Source organism: Macaca nemestrina, chromosome 10, assembly GCF_043159975.1.
Source record: "Macaca nemestrina isolate mMacNem1 chromosome 10, mMacNem.hap1, whole genome shotgun sequence".
Classification (NCBI taxonomy): Eukaryota; Metazoa; Chordata; class Mammalia; order Primates; family Cercopithecidae; genus Macaca; species Macaca nemestrina.
The window spans coordinates 7396113-7410500 of NC_092134.1; the positions used below are offsets into that span (position 1 = coordinate 7396113).

General features: G+C 41.5%; 1 protein-coding gene and 1 long non-coding RNA gene across 12 annotated transcripts in view; one reads left to right on the forward strand and one right to left on the reverse strand.

Annotated features, from left to right (window-relative positions):
• The window catches only part of LOC105493580 (transmembrane protein 132B), a 504000-nt gene that overhangs the window by 54373 nt on the left and 435239 nt on the right, over positions 1-14388 (reverse strand). For all 10 annotated transcript variants that reach the window (XM_011761336.3, XM_071070810.1, XM_024796551.2 and 7 more), the window contains one exon: positions 9765-9908. In XM_011761336.3, coding sequence (XP_011759638.2) covers positions 9765-9908 — 144 coding nt within the window. The remainder of the gene's footprint in view (positions 1-9764; positions 9909-14388) is intronic.
• Positions 9796-12638, forward strand: LOC105493574 (uncharacterized). Of its 2 annotated transcripts, none has more exons than XR_011608697.1 (4): positions 9796-9933; positions 10018-10123; positions 10358-10487; positions 12505-12638. It is a non-coding gene; the product is annotated as an uncharacterized lncRNA (long non-coding RNA). The 2 variants fall into 2 exon arrangements; XR_011608696.1 differs by lacking the exon at positions 12505-12638 and adding an exon at positions 12100-12232.

A 14388-nucleotide genomic window follows, 5' to 3' on the forward strand; every position in this document is an offset into this window, starting at 1 on the left:
AGAGGGGCAGAAGAGAGGAGATCATAAAGGGACATGAAGAAAGTTCGGAAGTTACGGATATGTTCACTATTTTGATTTTGGTGATAATTTCACACTTGTGAAATTGCCAAAACTAATCAAATTGTACATTTTAATATGTGAAGTTTACTGACTATTACACCTCTGTAAAGCTGTTACAAAGAAAAATAGTAGAGGGTGGCAGTAGCCTCAACACATTGCCTTTGTACCTAGATCCATTCATACCTGTGTCTACATCTTATAATTAAAAATTTGTTTAATTTGAGTTTCTTCAGGAAAACCAAATGAACTTGAATATAAGGTGACATATTTTTTCAACCATCAAAGCTGCATGGCAGGAGTTTAAATTGTGAACCAAGTACCCAAACATGAATGACAGTCCCCTTCGCTCCTACTTAACACAAAATAAGTATGTCTCTGGGAGATAGAAGACCCTAGGGCCATACCGGATCAGGCCTGATATCCCAGACACTTTCACAGGTCAATTATCTAGTAATATCCTAACCCTCAGACCTAAGCAGGACCTGGATGGAGAAGACGAGATGAAAGGCTTCTAGAAGAGAAGAGAAGGAAGCACATGGCCATGTTTACTGGGCAGGTGGAGCTGGGAGGCTTGCAGGTTTACACTGGCTCATTCCAAGATTTCCCTGAATTATGCAGAAACAATTCCAGAGTGTTGGTTCTTAATTAGAGATGCCAAAGACAGAAATGAACAAATGATCTAATTAATACTGCAATCATAATGAGGCTGACAGGAACAAAAGGTTGAGAATGCAGCAATATCTATCCCTGGCCAACAGGAAATATATGACACATCTCCAATTAGAACAAAACAATAAAAGTCCAAATTACCAGCATAAAGAAGGACAAAATTAGGCAATAACATCCAAACTGCCTGACAACTTATTCTTAGCTACACAGCTCCAGTGATGGGCAAAGGAAAGGAAATTCATGCCTAGAAATAGAATAATGGTGTTTTTACATGAATTTTTGTCAAGTGTTGCTAAAGGGGAAAGAAATAGCCTTAAATCGCTTTTGAATTTTTCTATATGTTCCTCTAAGTAAAATTCAGATTAGTCTTAGGCAGCTGGATTTGGGTTTCTATTACTTGCTATAACAAAAACAAAAACAATACTCACCAATGCAGAAATTCCACTTGTTCCTGCCTTAGATCCCACTACCTACCACGCTTGTTCAGTTTCCTCTACCTGAATAGTGATGTAAGTTGCTTAGTGACATATGTTCAGGTGCACCTCTCTAAGGACCACATTCAGCACACATCCACATTTCATCTTACCCTGTCTGTAAACACAACCACTTAAGGAAACTTTGATCATATAGAGTTTTGGAGGTGCTGCACATTACCCCAAGAAATGCAGCCACTCTCTGGAAGATGCTGATGTTTTCCATCAGGCTTTATCTAGTGACCAGCTCCCCACACACTGCTTAGCAAACAGCAAAAACTTTATATTTTTTTTTCTGACACTACTGCCTTACCTTACCCATTACAGACCAATTTTGGAAACAAAGTCCTTCCCTGGGACAGGGAAGGCTTTAAAATATTAATATCCTTTTATTAGCCATTTAATATCTCATTATTTCAAGTCCAGTGATACTGGAAGGCCGGAAACTTAATTACTGCAGCCATAAGTTGGGAAGCATCATCTTCAAGATGCATGTGAGCTTATACTTATTTATCTGCAAGCATGAAAGAGTTCATCCCCCACTGAAGATGCATGACTGGCTTCTGTGGTTCCAAAAACCACAATTCAGTTACAAACAATACAACTGCAAATGCATGAAAACATGAAGCCATCCTGAAGTCAAAAAGATAGACACATAAAGATTAAATCGTAATTATAATATGAACATTGCATTTTCTTTTTCCAAAGACCTTAAAAAAGACTCAGCAAGAAAAGAATGCACACTGTGGCAGGCAGCATAAAGTCACCTCCCCTCAGAAGATGTCTGTGTCCTAAACCCCAGAACCTGAGAATATCTACTTTACACAGTAGGGTGGGTTGAACTGTAGCCCCCCAAAAAAGATATGGCCAAGTCCAAACCCCCAGCACCTGTGAATGTGATCTTATTTAGAAAAAGGGTATTTGCAGATGCAATTTCAATGATCTCAAGAAAAGACCATCCTGAATTAGGACGGCCCCTAAATCCAAAGACAGGTACCCTTATAAGAAAAGAGAGTCATACAGAGACACAGGGGTGAGACCATGCAACCACAGAGGCAGAGATTACAGTGATGCTGCCACAAGTCAAGGAACACCCAGGGCTACCAGAAGCTGGAAGAGGCAAGGAACAATTCTCCTCTAGAGCCTTTGGAGGGACTGGAGTCCTGCTGACACCTTAATTTCAGATTTCTGACCTCCAGAACTGTGGGAGGACAAATTTCTATTGGTTTAAGGCATCAAGTTTGTGGTAACAGTTCTAGGAAATAATACCTGTGTCAGAAGGAGGTCACAGATATCATTAAGTTAAGGATCTTAATATGAGTTATCTTGTAAGAGGTAATCAAGGGTCCCAAAGTAATCACAAGGGTCCTTGTAAGAGGGAGGCAGCAGGGTCAGAGTCAAAGGAGATGTGATGATGGAATTAGCCACATGGGGAAGAGAGAGAGAGAGAGTTGGAGATGCTACCCTGCTGGCTTTGAAAACTGAGGAAGGGTTCACAGCTTCACAGCCAAGAAATACACATGGCCTCTAGAAGTTGGAAAAGGCAAAGAAACAGATTCTCCCCTAGAGCTTCCAGAAGGAATGCAGCCCTACTGACCTATTTTAGACTTCTGACCTCCAGAACTGTAAGATACATGTTGTTCCAGGTGATATGGATTAAAAAATGAAAATACATCTTTTGCAAATTCAAAAAAAATCCACTATCAATTGATTCCCTGATGGGAAAATCATAGGAACGATATTTGGTTACTAGCTCATAGAAACACTAGCGCGCCACTCCCCACCCCAACACACACACACACACACACACACACACACACACACGCACGTGCATGCATACACACAATGTCCTACATAACCTTCAAGAATGACAATTTTAGATGTACAGAGGTTGAGGTCATAGGATCTGGGGCTGACCTCCTAGGTGGTCAGCCTAGGACCACCTAGGACCAACTCTGACCCCTATATCCACTAGAACTTGAGCTACAGCACCTTCTAGGTACCATTTCCTCATGTATAAACTTTGAAGAGTAGTATTACCTGTCTTAAAAGTTTGTTGTGAAGATGAAATGGGTCACCACTTCTAATGCTCTTATTATGATACCTGGTACTTAATAAATGCTCAATAAATTTTACCTATTAATACTCATTAGCTGTAGTAAGCTCCTACGGATAGAAATCATATGCATTCCACCTTTATATCTCCCAAAGCTGTTTATATACTGCCCTCTACAAGTGGATGATTAGGAAATATTTGTGAAGTTCCATGAGAACAGAAGATGATTTGGATTATAGAATCGGGCCCAAGTTTTTACCTGATGCCAAATCCCTTTGACTACAGGGAACCTTCTACCTCTTTGAAGATTTTCAGTAACAGAAAATTCATTGGCAATGTTCCAACAATGACGTAACAGCCATTTGTGCACAGTATCTTGTTCTGTCTCTGGGAAGCTCTAGCATTCATTCATTCATTCATTCATATATTCCACAAATATTTACTGTGTTCCAGATACCTTGCTTAGGATTGGGAATAGAAGTTAGTAAAACAGACATAGTCATAGTTATTGTGGACCTTACACTCAAGTAGCAGTTAACATTCATGGATAAGAATGTGGATGTTGTGTTAGGCCATTCTTGCACTGCTATAAGGAAATCCCTGAGGCTGGATAATTTAGACAGAAAAGTGGTTTAACTGGCTCACGGCACCCACGTCTGCTTCTGGTGAGGACCTCAGGAAGCTTACAATCATGGCAGAAGGCAAAGGGAGAGCAGATGGCTCCCATGGTCAGAGAGAGAGTGAGGAGGTGCCACACACTTTTAAACAACCAGGTCTCATGTGAACTCACTCACCACCAAGGGAACGGTACTAAGCCACTCCTGAGGGATCCGCACCTACGACCCAAACACCTCCCACCAGGCCCCACCTCCACCACTGGGGATTACATCTCAACATGACATTTGGAGGCTGATATGGTTTGGATCTGTGTCCCCACCAAATCTCATGTTGAATTGTAATCCCTAATGTTGGAGGTGGGGCCTGGTAGAAGGTGATTGGATCATGGGGGCAGATTTCTCATGAATGATTCAGCACCATCCCACTTGGTACTGTCCTCGCGATAGATGGTGAGTGAGTTCTTATGAGATCATTTAAAAGTGTGCGGCACCTTCCTCTGCTCTGCTTGCTCCTGCTCCTGCCATGTAAGATGTGTCTGCTCCTCCTTCATCTTCTGCTATGGCTGTAAGTTTCCTAAGGCCTCCCCAGAAGCTGAGCAGATCAGAACCATGCTTCCTGTATAGCCTGTGAAACCATGAGCCAATTAAACCTCTTTTCTTTATAAATTACCCAGTCTCAGGTATTTCTTTATAGCAATGTGAGAACAAAATAATACAGAGGCCCAAATATCTAAACATAGCTTGGAGACAAATATCCAAACAATATTTTGGATATTTCAATATATATTATATCTATACCCATGCACCTGCATACTTATATCCACATGTGCATCTGTATATAAATATGCAGGTGCATGGGTATAGATATAATATGTATTGATATATTACAGGTCAAGTACTACGTGACTTTTTCTAGATATACATTCTTATTTAATCATCCTCTAAACTCCACATTGGGCTTTTTATCACACATAGATTTAACAATTCAATTACAAGTGCACAGAATAACTTAAGATTACCATCTGACAAGATTTCCACCAGAAGACATAAAAGAATAGAATGAGTGTGAAATTTATCTTCAAATGTGCCCAAATGTTACTTATCTAGAGACTTCCCCCAAAACTCCCTTTAAAACTTTGCCCTTGACTGCTCCTGAAAATGTGCCCTCAGCTCAAATGCCAGGAAAACATTTTTAAAAAATCAACTGTCTTTTGTACTTCTAAAAACCCAGGTGTAGCGGGGTGTGGTGGCTCATGCCTGTAATCTCAGCACTTTGGGAGGCTGAGGCAGGCGGATCACTTGAGTCTAGTAGTTGGAGACCAGCCCGGGCAACACGGCAAAACCCTGTCTCTATAAAAAATACAAAAATTAGCCTGGCGTGGTGGTGGGAGCCTGTAGTCGCAGCTCCTTGGGAGGCTGAGGTGGGAGGATCACTTGAGCCTGGGAGGTCAAGGCTGCAGTGAGCTGAGATCACACCACTGCACTCCAGCCTGGACAACCTAGTGAGACTAGGGATTTTCAAGGATTAGGGATTAGTTTGATTATTGTTAGTTCTGCCATATACCATGACTTTAGAAGAAATCTCTAGAAAAGTATGTTTCCACTGTATCATTATCATCCCCATTTTATAGATAAGGAAACTAGGCTCAGAGATGGTAAGTAATTTGTCTAAGGTCAAACAGTAAGGAAGGTGGAGTTGGGATCTTTACCAACATCACACATCTGGAAGCTCAACCAAAGAACTCACTACCTCTGCAGTCTTTTTCTTTATATTGAGCTAAAAATGGTGCCTTTCAACTTCCACTCTTGGAATATAAAAAGCACAAAGATACTCCATCTTCCACATGATGGTCCTTGAAAGACTTACAAAAAGCTGCCATGTCTCCCTCTCCACCTCACCCCTGAGCCTTTTCTTCTCATCAATAGGCTTAACACTCACACTTCCTTCAATCATTTCTCCTGTGATTTGATTTCAAGAGTCCTCAGCCTCCTGGACACTTTTTGGCAGAGCACAACCTGATTTTTTATTGTTCTTATGGCCTAGAAAGATACAGAATTCTCCATCAGAGTGAGAAAGTGAAGTCCATCATTTGTTGCTTGTTTGTTTTTAGAGACTGGGGTACAAAAAATATCTCACCTTCCTCTGAAATTCACTATCAAAAACTAGGAGCACAAGTGTGACAAGAAATGACAAATTTCCTTTAGCCTCCATGTGAAGGACAAAAGGGAGTGGTGCAGACCACGGTGAACTGAAGGGCTTCCTTCAGTTATGTTATGCAAGGAGCATAACATGCAAAGGTGTTATGCAAAGGAGCATCCTCTCTTCAACTCCAAAAGAGGTTCACAGGAAATCATGGGGACCCAGGACCACCTGGTTCTGTGATTTTTTATAAGAAGCTGTAAATCCAGATTTCTGTGTGAACTTGCCAACTTTTACGTGGGGGCAACAAATTAAGTAAAAATTTTTGAACTACGCAGACCCTCTCCACACCCCCCACACACTTCTGGGTCAGATCTGGTCTGCAGACTGCCTGCCTGTGACCTCTGCTCTGAGTCACACACCCATTCATGCTAATGAAAATCAACCTGTAGCAGCCTCATCAAACAGTTGACTCACTGGATCCCAACACTGATAAAAACGCCAAGGCTTCTTGCATGTATGCACTCGCGTGCACACACACACGCCATCTTGTACTTGTTTTTTTTTAAAACCTAAAAGTACAGCAGTCTCCCAGTCTCCTCCCATCCATGGGTAATATATTCTAAGACCCCCAGTGGATGCCTGAAACCACAGATAGGACTGAATCAGGTTGTTATCCATCAGAACAACATCAGGACAGAAGACATCTGTCCGTGTCTTCCACCTAAATTTAATGTCTCTTCACATCTTAATGAAGAATTTATCCCATACTGTGGCCTTTACTTTTGCAGTTTGAGATGCGACAGCAAAACTACCATGAACGTTTTTTCCTTCATCACGATTTCATGGATAGAAGATTCACTCTGACTGTAGATCTTTGTAACCTCAGCATATGATTTTTTTCTTTCCTTCTTAAGTCAAGAACTCTCACCTTTTCACTTAAAAGAAGCACTGTATGACTTCTTGTTGGCCTATCCAAATTGCCAGCATCACTACTCTTGTACTTCGGGGTCATTTGTAAATAACACAAGGGCGACTTGAACACAAGCACTGTGATACCGTGACAGTCTATTTGATCACCCAGGCAGCTACTAAATGACTCAGAGGTGGGTGGTGTCTACAGCATGGATATGCCAGACAAAGGCATGAGTTACATCCCAGGTGGGACAGAGCAGGAAGACTCAAGATTTCTTCACAATACTCAGAACAGTTCACAATCTAAAACATGAATTGCTTCTTTCTGAAATTTTTCATTTAACATTTTTGCACTGTGGTTGACCACAGTTAAATGAAACCACAGAAAGTGAAACCACAGATAAGGAGAGAATACTATAGGTGTCAACTGGAAATTTTACATTTATCTCTTTTTATCTTGCCAGATTAGGCCAAGGTTCCAGATTTTCAAAATCAGGTCTGTCCTCTGATACTGTCCCCCAAAAGTCATACAATCACAGGCCAAACATGTTCATTTGTTTGGATATTACCATAATTTACATCTTTCTAAATTCACATTTTTCCCTTATCTAACTCATGGTTCCAAGGCACAAAGATCTTTGGTGAGCCCTGCAAGATTCTCCCTAAAAATCATTCAATGTTTTCTGTACTCTGAAGGAAGACTGTGTGACAACTCCACAGACTGAGAGGATCTCTCCAAAGGGTGCTAATGAATGTGCCACGTATTTAACGATGTCCCGGGGATGATGCCAAGGTCATAGCTTTGTGGACAACTCCATTCAACTTGGAGTTATAGTAAAATTTACTACAAACAGTGACACTGAAGCCACAGCAAATGCATCACAGCCATTTCATTCAATCCCCTCAATTGACACAAGCCCCAAATTTGCAACAGTCCTGGAATCCCCTTAAAAAGTGTGAATACAGCCCTGGGCTTGTGATCTGCAGCTTTCACTTTGTTCCTCTGAAGACTGGGTAATAATTTGTTAGATGAATCCCCATCCTCCTGAGGCTACATAGGTGAAAGTTGAGCAAAAAAGTATCATCTTCCAAAATGACGTCTATGAGGATGAGGAGAGGATACTCTTAGTACATCTGTGTGGAGTGGAGAAAACCAAGTATATGGCAATAATGGGATCCTTGAACTCGGTCCTGTCCCTCTAGAGCAGAGCTCTTCAGGGCAAGAGAAGGAGGATTCCACCCCATGGGGCTTCACAGCAGGCTCTTAGGTCAGAGCAAAAGGCTTAGGAAACTATAGATTGAATCATTTGTTTGAGCCCATTATGACATAAGCATACAGACACCATCATCTCTTATCAGTGTCTCCTTTCTAGAATGACAGGGGAATAGTAAAAATGGTGTAAAACTTGCACATTGTCAAAAGCAACCAGCTGAGCAGTTCATCATCCATATTTTTCATTGGTGCAGATAATCTCCTGTGACTTGGCTCAGATCTTTCTAAACTCTGAATATTTAAGGCCACAGATTTAATCAAACCTGCCTACAGAATACAAGGACCACCAGGAACCCCAGGCAGGGCTATGTGTGCAGGTTTTAAGCTAGTCCACCTTCCATCTCTAAGGACAGTGAGCATTGCAAGTCCAGGAAAGACTCTATGCCAAACGTGAGCTTCCTAAGAATTAATTTCTTTGTTAATTAGACCTCACGACTACATCAGTCTTTTTTTTCTGAAACTGTCTCTGGCTTAAGGCACAGTGTCCTGTAGGTCACAACAAGAAGAAATCAACCCCTCCCAGACCTTACTGAGACCAAGTTTCATGTAACCTCTAAACAGGAGCTAGTAGAATGTGAGGAAGGGCAGAACTCTGAGTTATTGTATTTTTCTAAAATAGCTGAATAGATTGGACTTAGGGGCTCTCTTAACAATTTAAAGGAGGAAGGATCAATCATTCTAAAAAACTCAAATCCTTTCTCGCTGAGGCCTCTGCTGCAAAAGCAATGGCAACCAACGTGCTAAGAAAAAATAAGCAGAAACACTAAATTTGGTGGTTCAAAAAGACCCCTTCAAAGAGCATGAACAACATATTGTCTGGTTCCTAGCAGAATTTGGAGTCAGAAACAGAGCTAATTTGAGTGAAGAATCTAGCAGAAATGTCCCATGGCCAGATTTCCTAAACTGTATCCCACTGGTTATATTCCAATTAAGTTAGGTGGCACATGGGTGAACTTATTTTTATTTTAATAGTTATTTATTTTAAGGCATATTAACAAAAAATTTAATACACCAAGTTTATGGACTTCATTGTCTTATAATGAAGCTAAATTCGTTTTTAAGTTTGAAAAGGTAATGCGTTTATTAGCACCACACCCTAACCCACTGAGCTAACTGACCACCCCAAAGAAGCAAGGCATTTAAAGAAAATATATTGAATAAATAGTATTATTAGACACTGTGAGCTGGCAAAAAAAAAAAAAAAATGAGAAGGTGGTATTTGGATTACTAAAGTTGGGAAAATATTGTCTTATGAGGAAAGATAGAGGGAAGAATAGGGGAGACAAGAAAGGGGAGAAGGAGGATAAATTCTTTCTGCTGGAGATAAAGGGTCAGGGATTCCCCTTTCCAGGGAGAGGGAAGCAGCATCGCCTGCTGCAGCCGCCTGCTGATTCCAGGGAGTCTCTGCCGTCAGCTGTTTCCTCCTTCGTGAGGTCATTCTGGCCTCCAGCCCTTCAGAGCATGGGACGCTCAGTCAGAACAAGACCTTGGAGACAAAAGAAGGGGCGACAAAAAGCTCTGAGCAAGTCCTTAGGAGAACTGGAGATAAATTCCCCCTTACCTTAATGACGTCTTCATCGGCAGACTTGCATTCCACAGACTCAGACACATCGACCACAGAACCGTCCTCCTGGACCCCCACGACTTTGACAGGAACCGAAACAGGCTTTCCGGTGAGAATGGCGGTGTTCAAAACCTCGGTGTCCTGAACAGGAGAGGAGAGGGCTCAGGTCAGCAAGCGCGCACCACGGGGGCGAGGGGGACGGGGGTGTCCACCAAGCTCCCGACGCCTTCATTCTCCTTCTGCAATTTAGACAGAAGGGATGTCCGAAGGGATGAAGCTACGAAGCACACACACAATGGAAGGTTCCAAACAGCTGGACGGGGTTCCACCCCAGACGGAGATACTCAAACCTGACGGTTGGTGGGAATGTCTTCTCAGTCCCAGGCGCAGGGCCATCCTCCCCTCCCTGACCTCCACTCCCTCTGCCCTACTCCAGCCCCGCCACCCTCCGCCCCACAGACTCACACACAGCACACGAGTTCCTTTCAGTACTTTTCAAATCTTGGCTCAAGGATCATTTGGGAAGCGACTACCTATTTTCTGGGCCTATTAACATAGTGAACATAGACTTCATTGTGATTTTAAATTAGGAAAGACAACAGCAGAAGCAACAGAAGAGAACGAGTCAAACATTACAAACCTCCGCACACCCAAGCTGACCACCAACACCCCACCTCCCCGACACCTCCAGAACCCCCAGAGATCTCCCTCCAAACCCAGGTATTTTTAAATGCTGACATGTGCGTTTCTCACTTCCTCAGTTGACTGATCTCCTCAGAGTTCTATAGGTTCTAATATATGTTCATAATTTATCTCAGTCTGTCAAATATTTGCCACCCCCACTGCCAACTTCCCTACTCAAGCCATCTTCCCTCAACTGGACAACCACAATGCCCTCCCCAACTGGTTTCCCTGTGTCCATTCTCTTTACAACAAAGATTATCTTTTTGATTCAATATAATGCAGATTATTTCTTTCCTAGATTATAACTCTTTGAAAAGTGTCCTGCTATTCTTTTTTTTTTTTTTTTTTTTTTTTTTTTTTTTTTGAGACAGAGTCTGGAGTGCAGTGGCGCGATCTCGGCTCACTGCAAGCTCCGCCTCCCGGCTTCACGCCATTCTCCTGCCTCAGCCTCCCGAGTAGCTGGGACCACAGGCGCCGCCACCTCGCCCGGCTAGTTTTTTGTTTTTTGTTTTTTGTTTTTTTTTTTTGTAGATACGGGGTTTCACCGTGTTAGCCAGGATGGTCTGGGTCTCCTGTCCTCGTGATCCGCCCGCCTCAGCCTCCCAAAGTGCTGGGATTACAGGCATGAGCCACCGCGCCCGGCCCTGCTATTCTTAAGATAAAATCCAAGCTCATGCACATAGAATGATCTGACCTTGGCACCTTTTACCCTCTCTCCTGCTCCTGTCTTTCTGTTCCTCACCACAGTTGAGCCCATTAACATCCCATCAACAGCATCTACCACAGGGTACTTCCCCTGTGCCTGGGTTCTCTGATCTGGAAAACGGGGATAATAAAAACAGCTCCTGTATGGGGACCTTATGAAAACTTGATAAATCAATCAATGTACAAAGCTTAGAACAGAACTGGTACATAATGGGCAACAAGCACACAATAAATCCAGCTGTTACAGTAAGTTCTCTACAGTATTTGCTCCATGAGTGAATTGAAGAACCACTGAGTAGATTCACAAGGGGACTGTGGCAGAGATGCCACTTCACACTTGCCTGAAGAGAGAGGGAGTCAACCAGAGAAGATGGTAGACACCTGGGCAACACAGCCCAGCCATGAGAGTTCACCAAACATTCCACAATTGGCTTCACTAGAATGAACCAACCAGATAACTATTTCAGTGTCTCCCAGACTGTATCAATGAGACCATTATTTCAGTACTGCTTTCACACGTGGAGTCCTTAACCTTAGCTCAGGCACGAAGTGGGTTCTGCAGTCAGCCCCACACTCCCTATTCCAAACTTGATTGTGAAGGCTTAATAGAGTAAGAGATGGAGTCAACCTTTAATAATAATAATAATAATTGCTAAAACTTAGCTATTGTGTATGAAACGGGTAATGTTCTATGTGTTTTATATGTCATTAATTCCTCATTCAGTTTTCTCAACTCTCCCAAGGTAGTCACGGATATTATTCCCATTTTATAGATGATTTATTTTTCGTTGATATTAAACCTGCAAATAATAGCCAGTTGTTAACAGAAAACGTCAACTTTGTAATGAATATTTAAAAACAATAACATCCCAATCTAAGAAATGTAAAAATTAAGTTTGTTTGTTTTTTACATGTGTCCCCTCTTCTGGATGAAATTTTAAAGAGAGAAATCCAAAAGAACAGAACGACACTCCATGTTCCTGAGCACTCCCCTCTGCCTGGGGAGCTTAATCCTGTGCACACTGACATAAATTTGTATTAAAGCACATAGGATGGGAAGTACTGTGGAAGTTGAGATGAGAACTCACCTAGGTGGGGTAATGACATGGAAGTGGGAGTAATCTCATGAATACAAGGAACGGAGATCGTATCTTAACTGCTAAGTTCGACTCAATCATGCAGCTGAAAAAAAAAATCAATGCAGGTATTTTGTGTGTGTGGTGCATTGATTTTGTCTAATGAGCATCCCTCCTTCCTTCCTCTTTAGTGACAATGTTTCTTTTTTTCTCTCTCTGTATCACCCAACTCCTGCCATTTGTGAATGTGGCCTGCGTGGCGCTGACCCCAGAACACCCAGTCAGACTTCGCAGAAGAGCACGTGACCAAAATACAGTCAATCTAGGTATTGCAGCCCTTTGCCCACAAAGACAGATTCAAGTGAAGCCCAAACAAAGAAAATCAGACAAGAGTAGGAGCTGCAAATATTCCTGGGAAAGATTTCTAGGTTTCTGAATCCAACTACACCTGAAGTCTGTTATCTTTGGAAATTTAGATATACAAAAATTAACTGTTTTACCGAAGTTAGTTTGAGTTGGGTTTTTTGTCAGTTGCAACAAAAATTCTTAACACATGACGACAGGTAACAAGCAACACACTAGGGAAAGATAAAAGGCTAGACATCAATCTCTGCCTTGTAGAAGCTCATAGCCTTCAAGGAAGACATTACAATATATTTCCCAAACTGAGTTTTAAGAAAGGTGAAATTAATTTTTATAATAAATTACAACTGACACAAACTTATGATTCTATTACACATAACTTTGCAACCATGTTTCCTCCTTCAGCTTTTTCACAGGTAGCTGAGATTTTTGTACCTTTTTTATCCTGTGTCCATCAACGGCCTCTCAAAAATCCCGAAGGCAATTCCTACCTACTTAGCACAATGAGAAAGCAATTTACCATGGTAAATATTACATTGAAATCATCCCCTGATCCCAGAGATGCTAAAAATCCCTAACCTATCAAAAAACCAAGTATTTTATTCTGCTCTTATTTGTGTGAGTTCTAGGTTTCATGCCTTGAAACATATTTATAGTCCTTTATGACTATGTGATTCCATTAATGTTGCATGTTAGGGTGATGTCAGTGAAAATGGTAGCGTCAAAACATCAGAAAATTCCCTTCTACATAAAAGCAATGAGCAAACTGTCAAACAGTGTCAAGATCAACTTTCGTATAACTCTGGAAATAAACCAAAGATTGATAGGCAACCAGGAGATCATTTATTCAAGAAAAAATGGCTGATTCTTGGTAAAAACAGAACTTTGTGGCATTTTAACCTGACCTGCTTAAATCTCACACTTTCTAGTGCTGTAGTATCTTTGAAAAATAACAGCCTATACTGACAGTAAAAACCAGCAGTCTAGAAGCCACTGGAGTGGGCAGGTCAGGACTGGAGATCTTTCAAAACCTCATTCCCAAATAATTGTCATTTATTGACTTGTCTAATGGTTCCCTGAAAAAAACCCACTTGCAAGGCTGTCGTTATTTGGCTCCACTCTCAGTTCACCCAGCGTGGAAAGCTCTTCCCTAGAGGTACTTTCCAGGCAACTGTTTGACTTTTCGCTGCCTGAGGCAGTGTATAACAGTTTAATAAAAAAGCTTCAAAGGAAAAGATAAAGAATGAGACGTCCACAGGGTCATTGAAAGGCTACGGCATATTCCTGGGAATCTATAAGATCATAATCATACTTAGGGCTGTGTGCATGCCTAGAGCTGTGCTCATACACAGGAAAGATCAGAGAATAGACCTAAGCTCTCACCTCTGGTTGATTTTGAGGCTCTGTGAAAGCAGGAAGTGAAAGCTAAGGCAGGTGTCAGGTATTTAAAGAAAACTGTGCCTAATCATTGGCTGACCACGAAGCTAACCAAGCAGAGACTTTACAGACTTTACAGAATTAGTTTGCAAAAGTCACTAAGCAATCAACAACTACTACAACAAACAATCACAAAAACAAACTTGGGGAGGGAAAGAGAATCTGATTCCAAGAGTTGCTGCATTATATTATTTCAAAATGTCCAGCTTTGAACAAAAACTTATGAGATATGCAAAAAAGCAAGAAAATATGGCCCATACACAGGACAAAAAGCAATCAAAGCAAATTTTCCCTGAGAAAGCTAAGGTATTGGACCTACTAGACAAAGATGACAATTATTTTAAATTAAACATTTT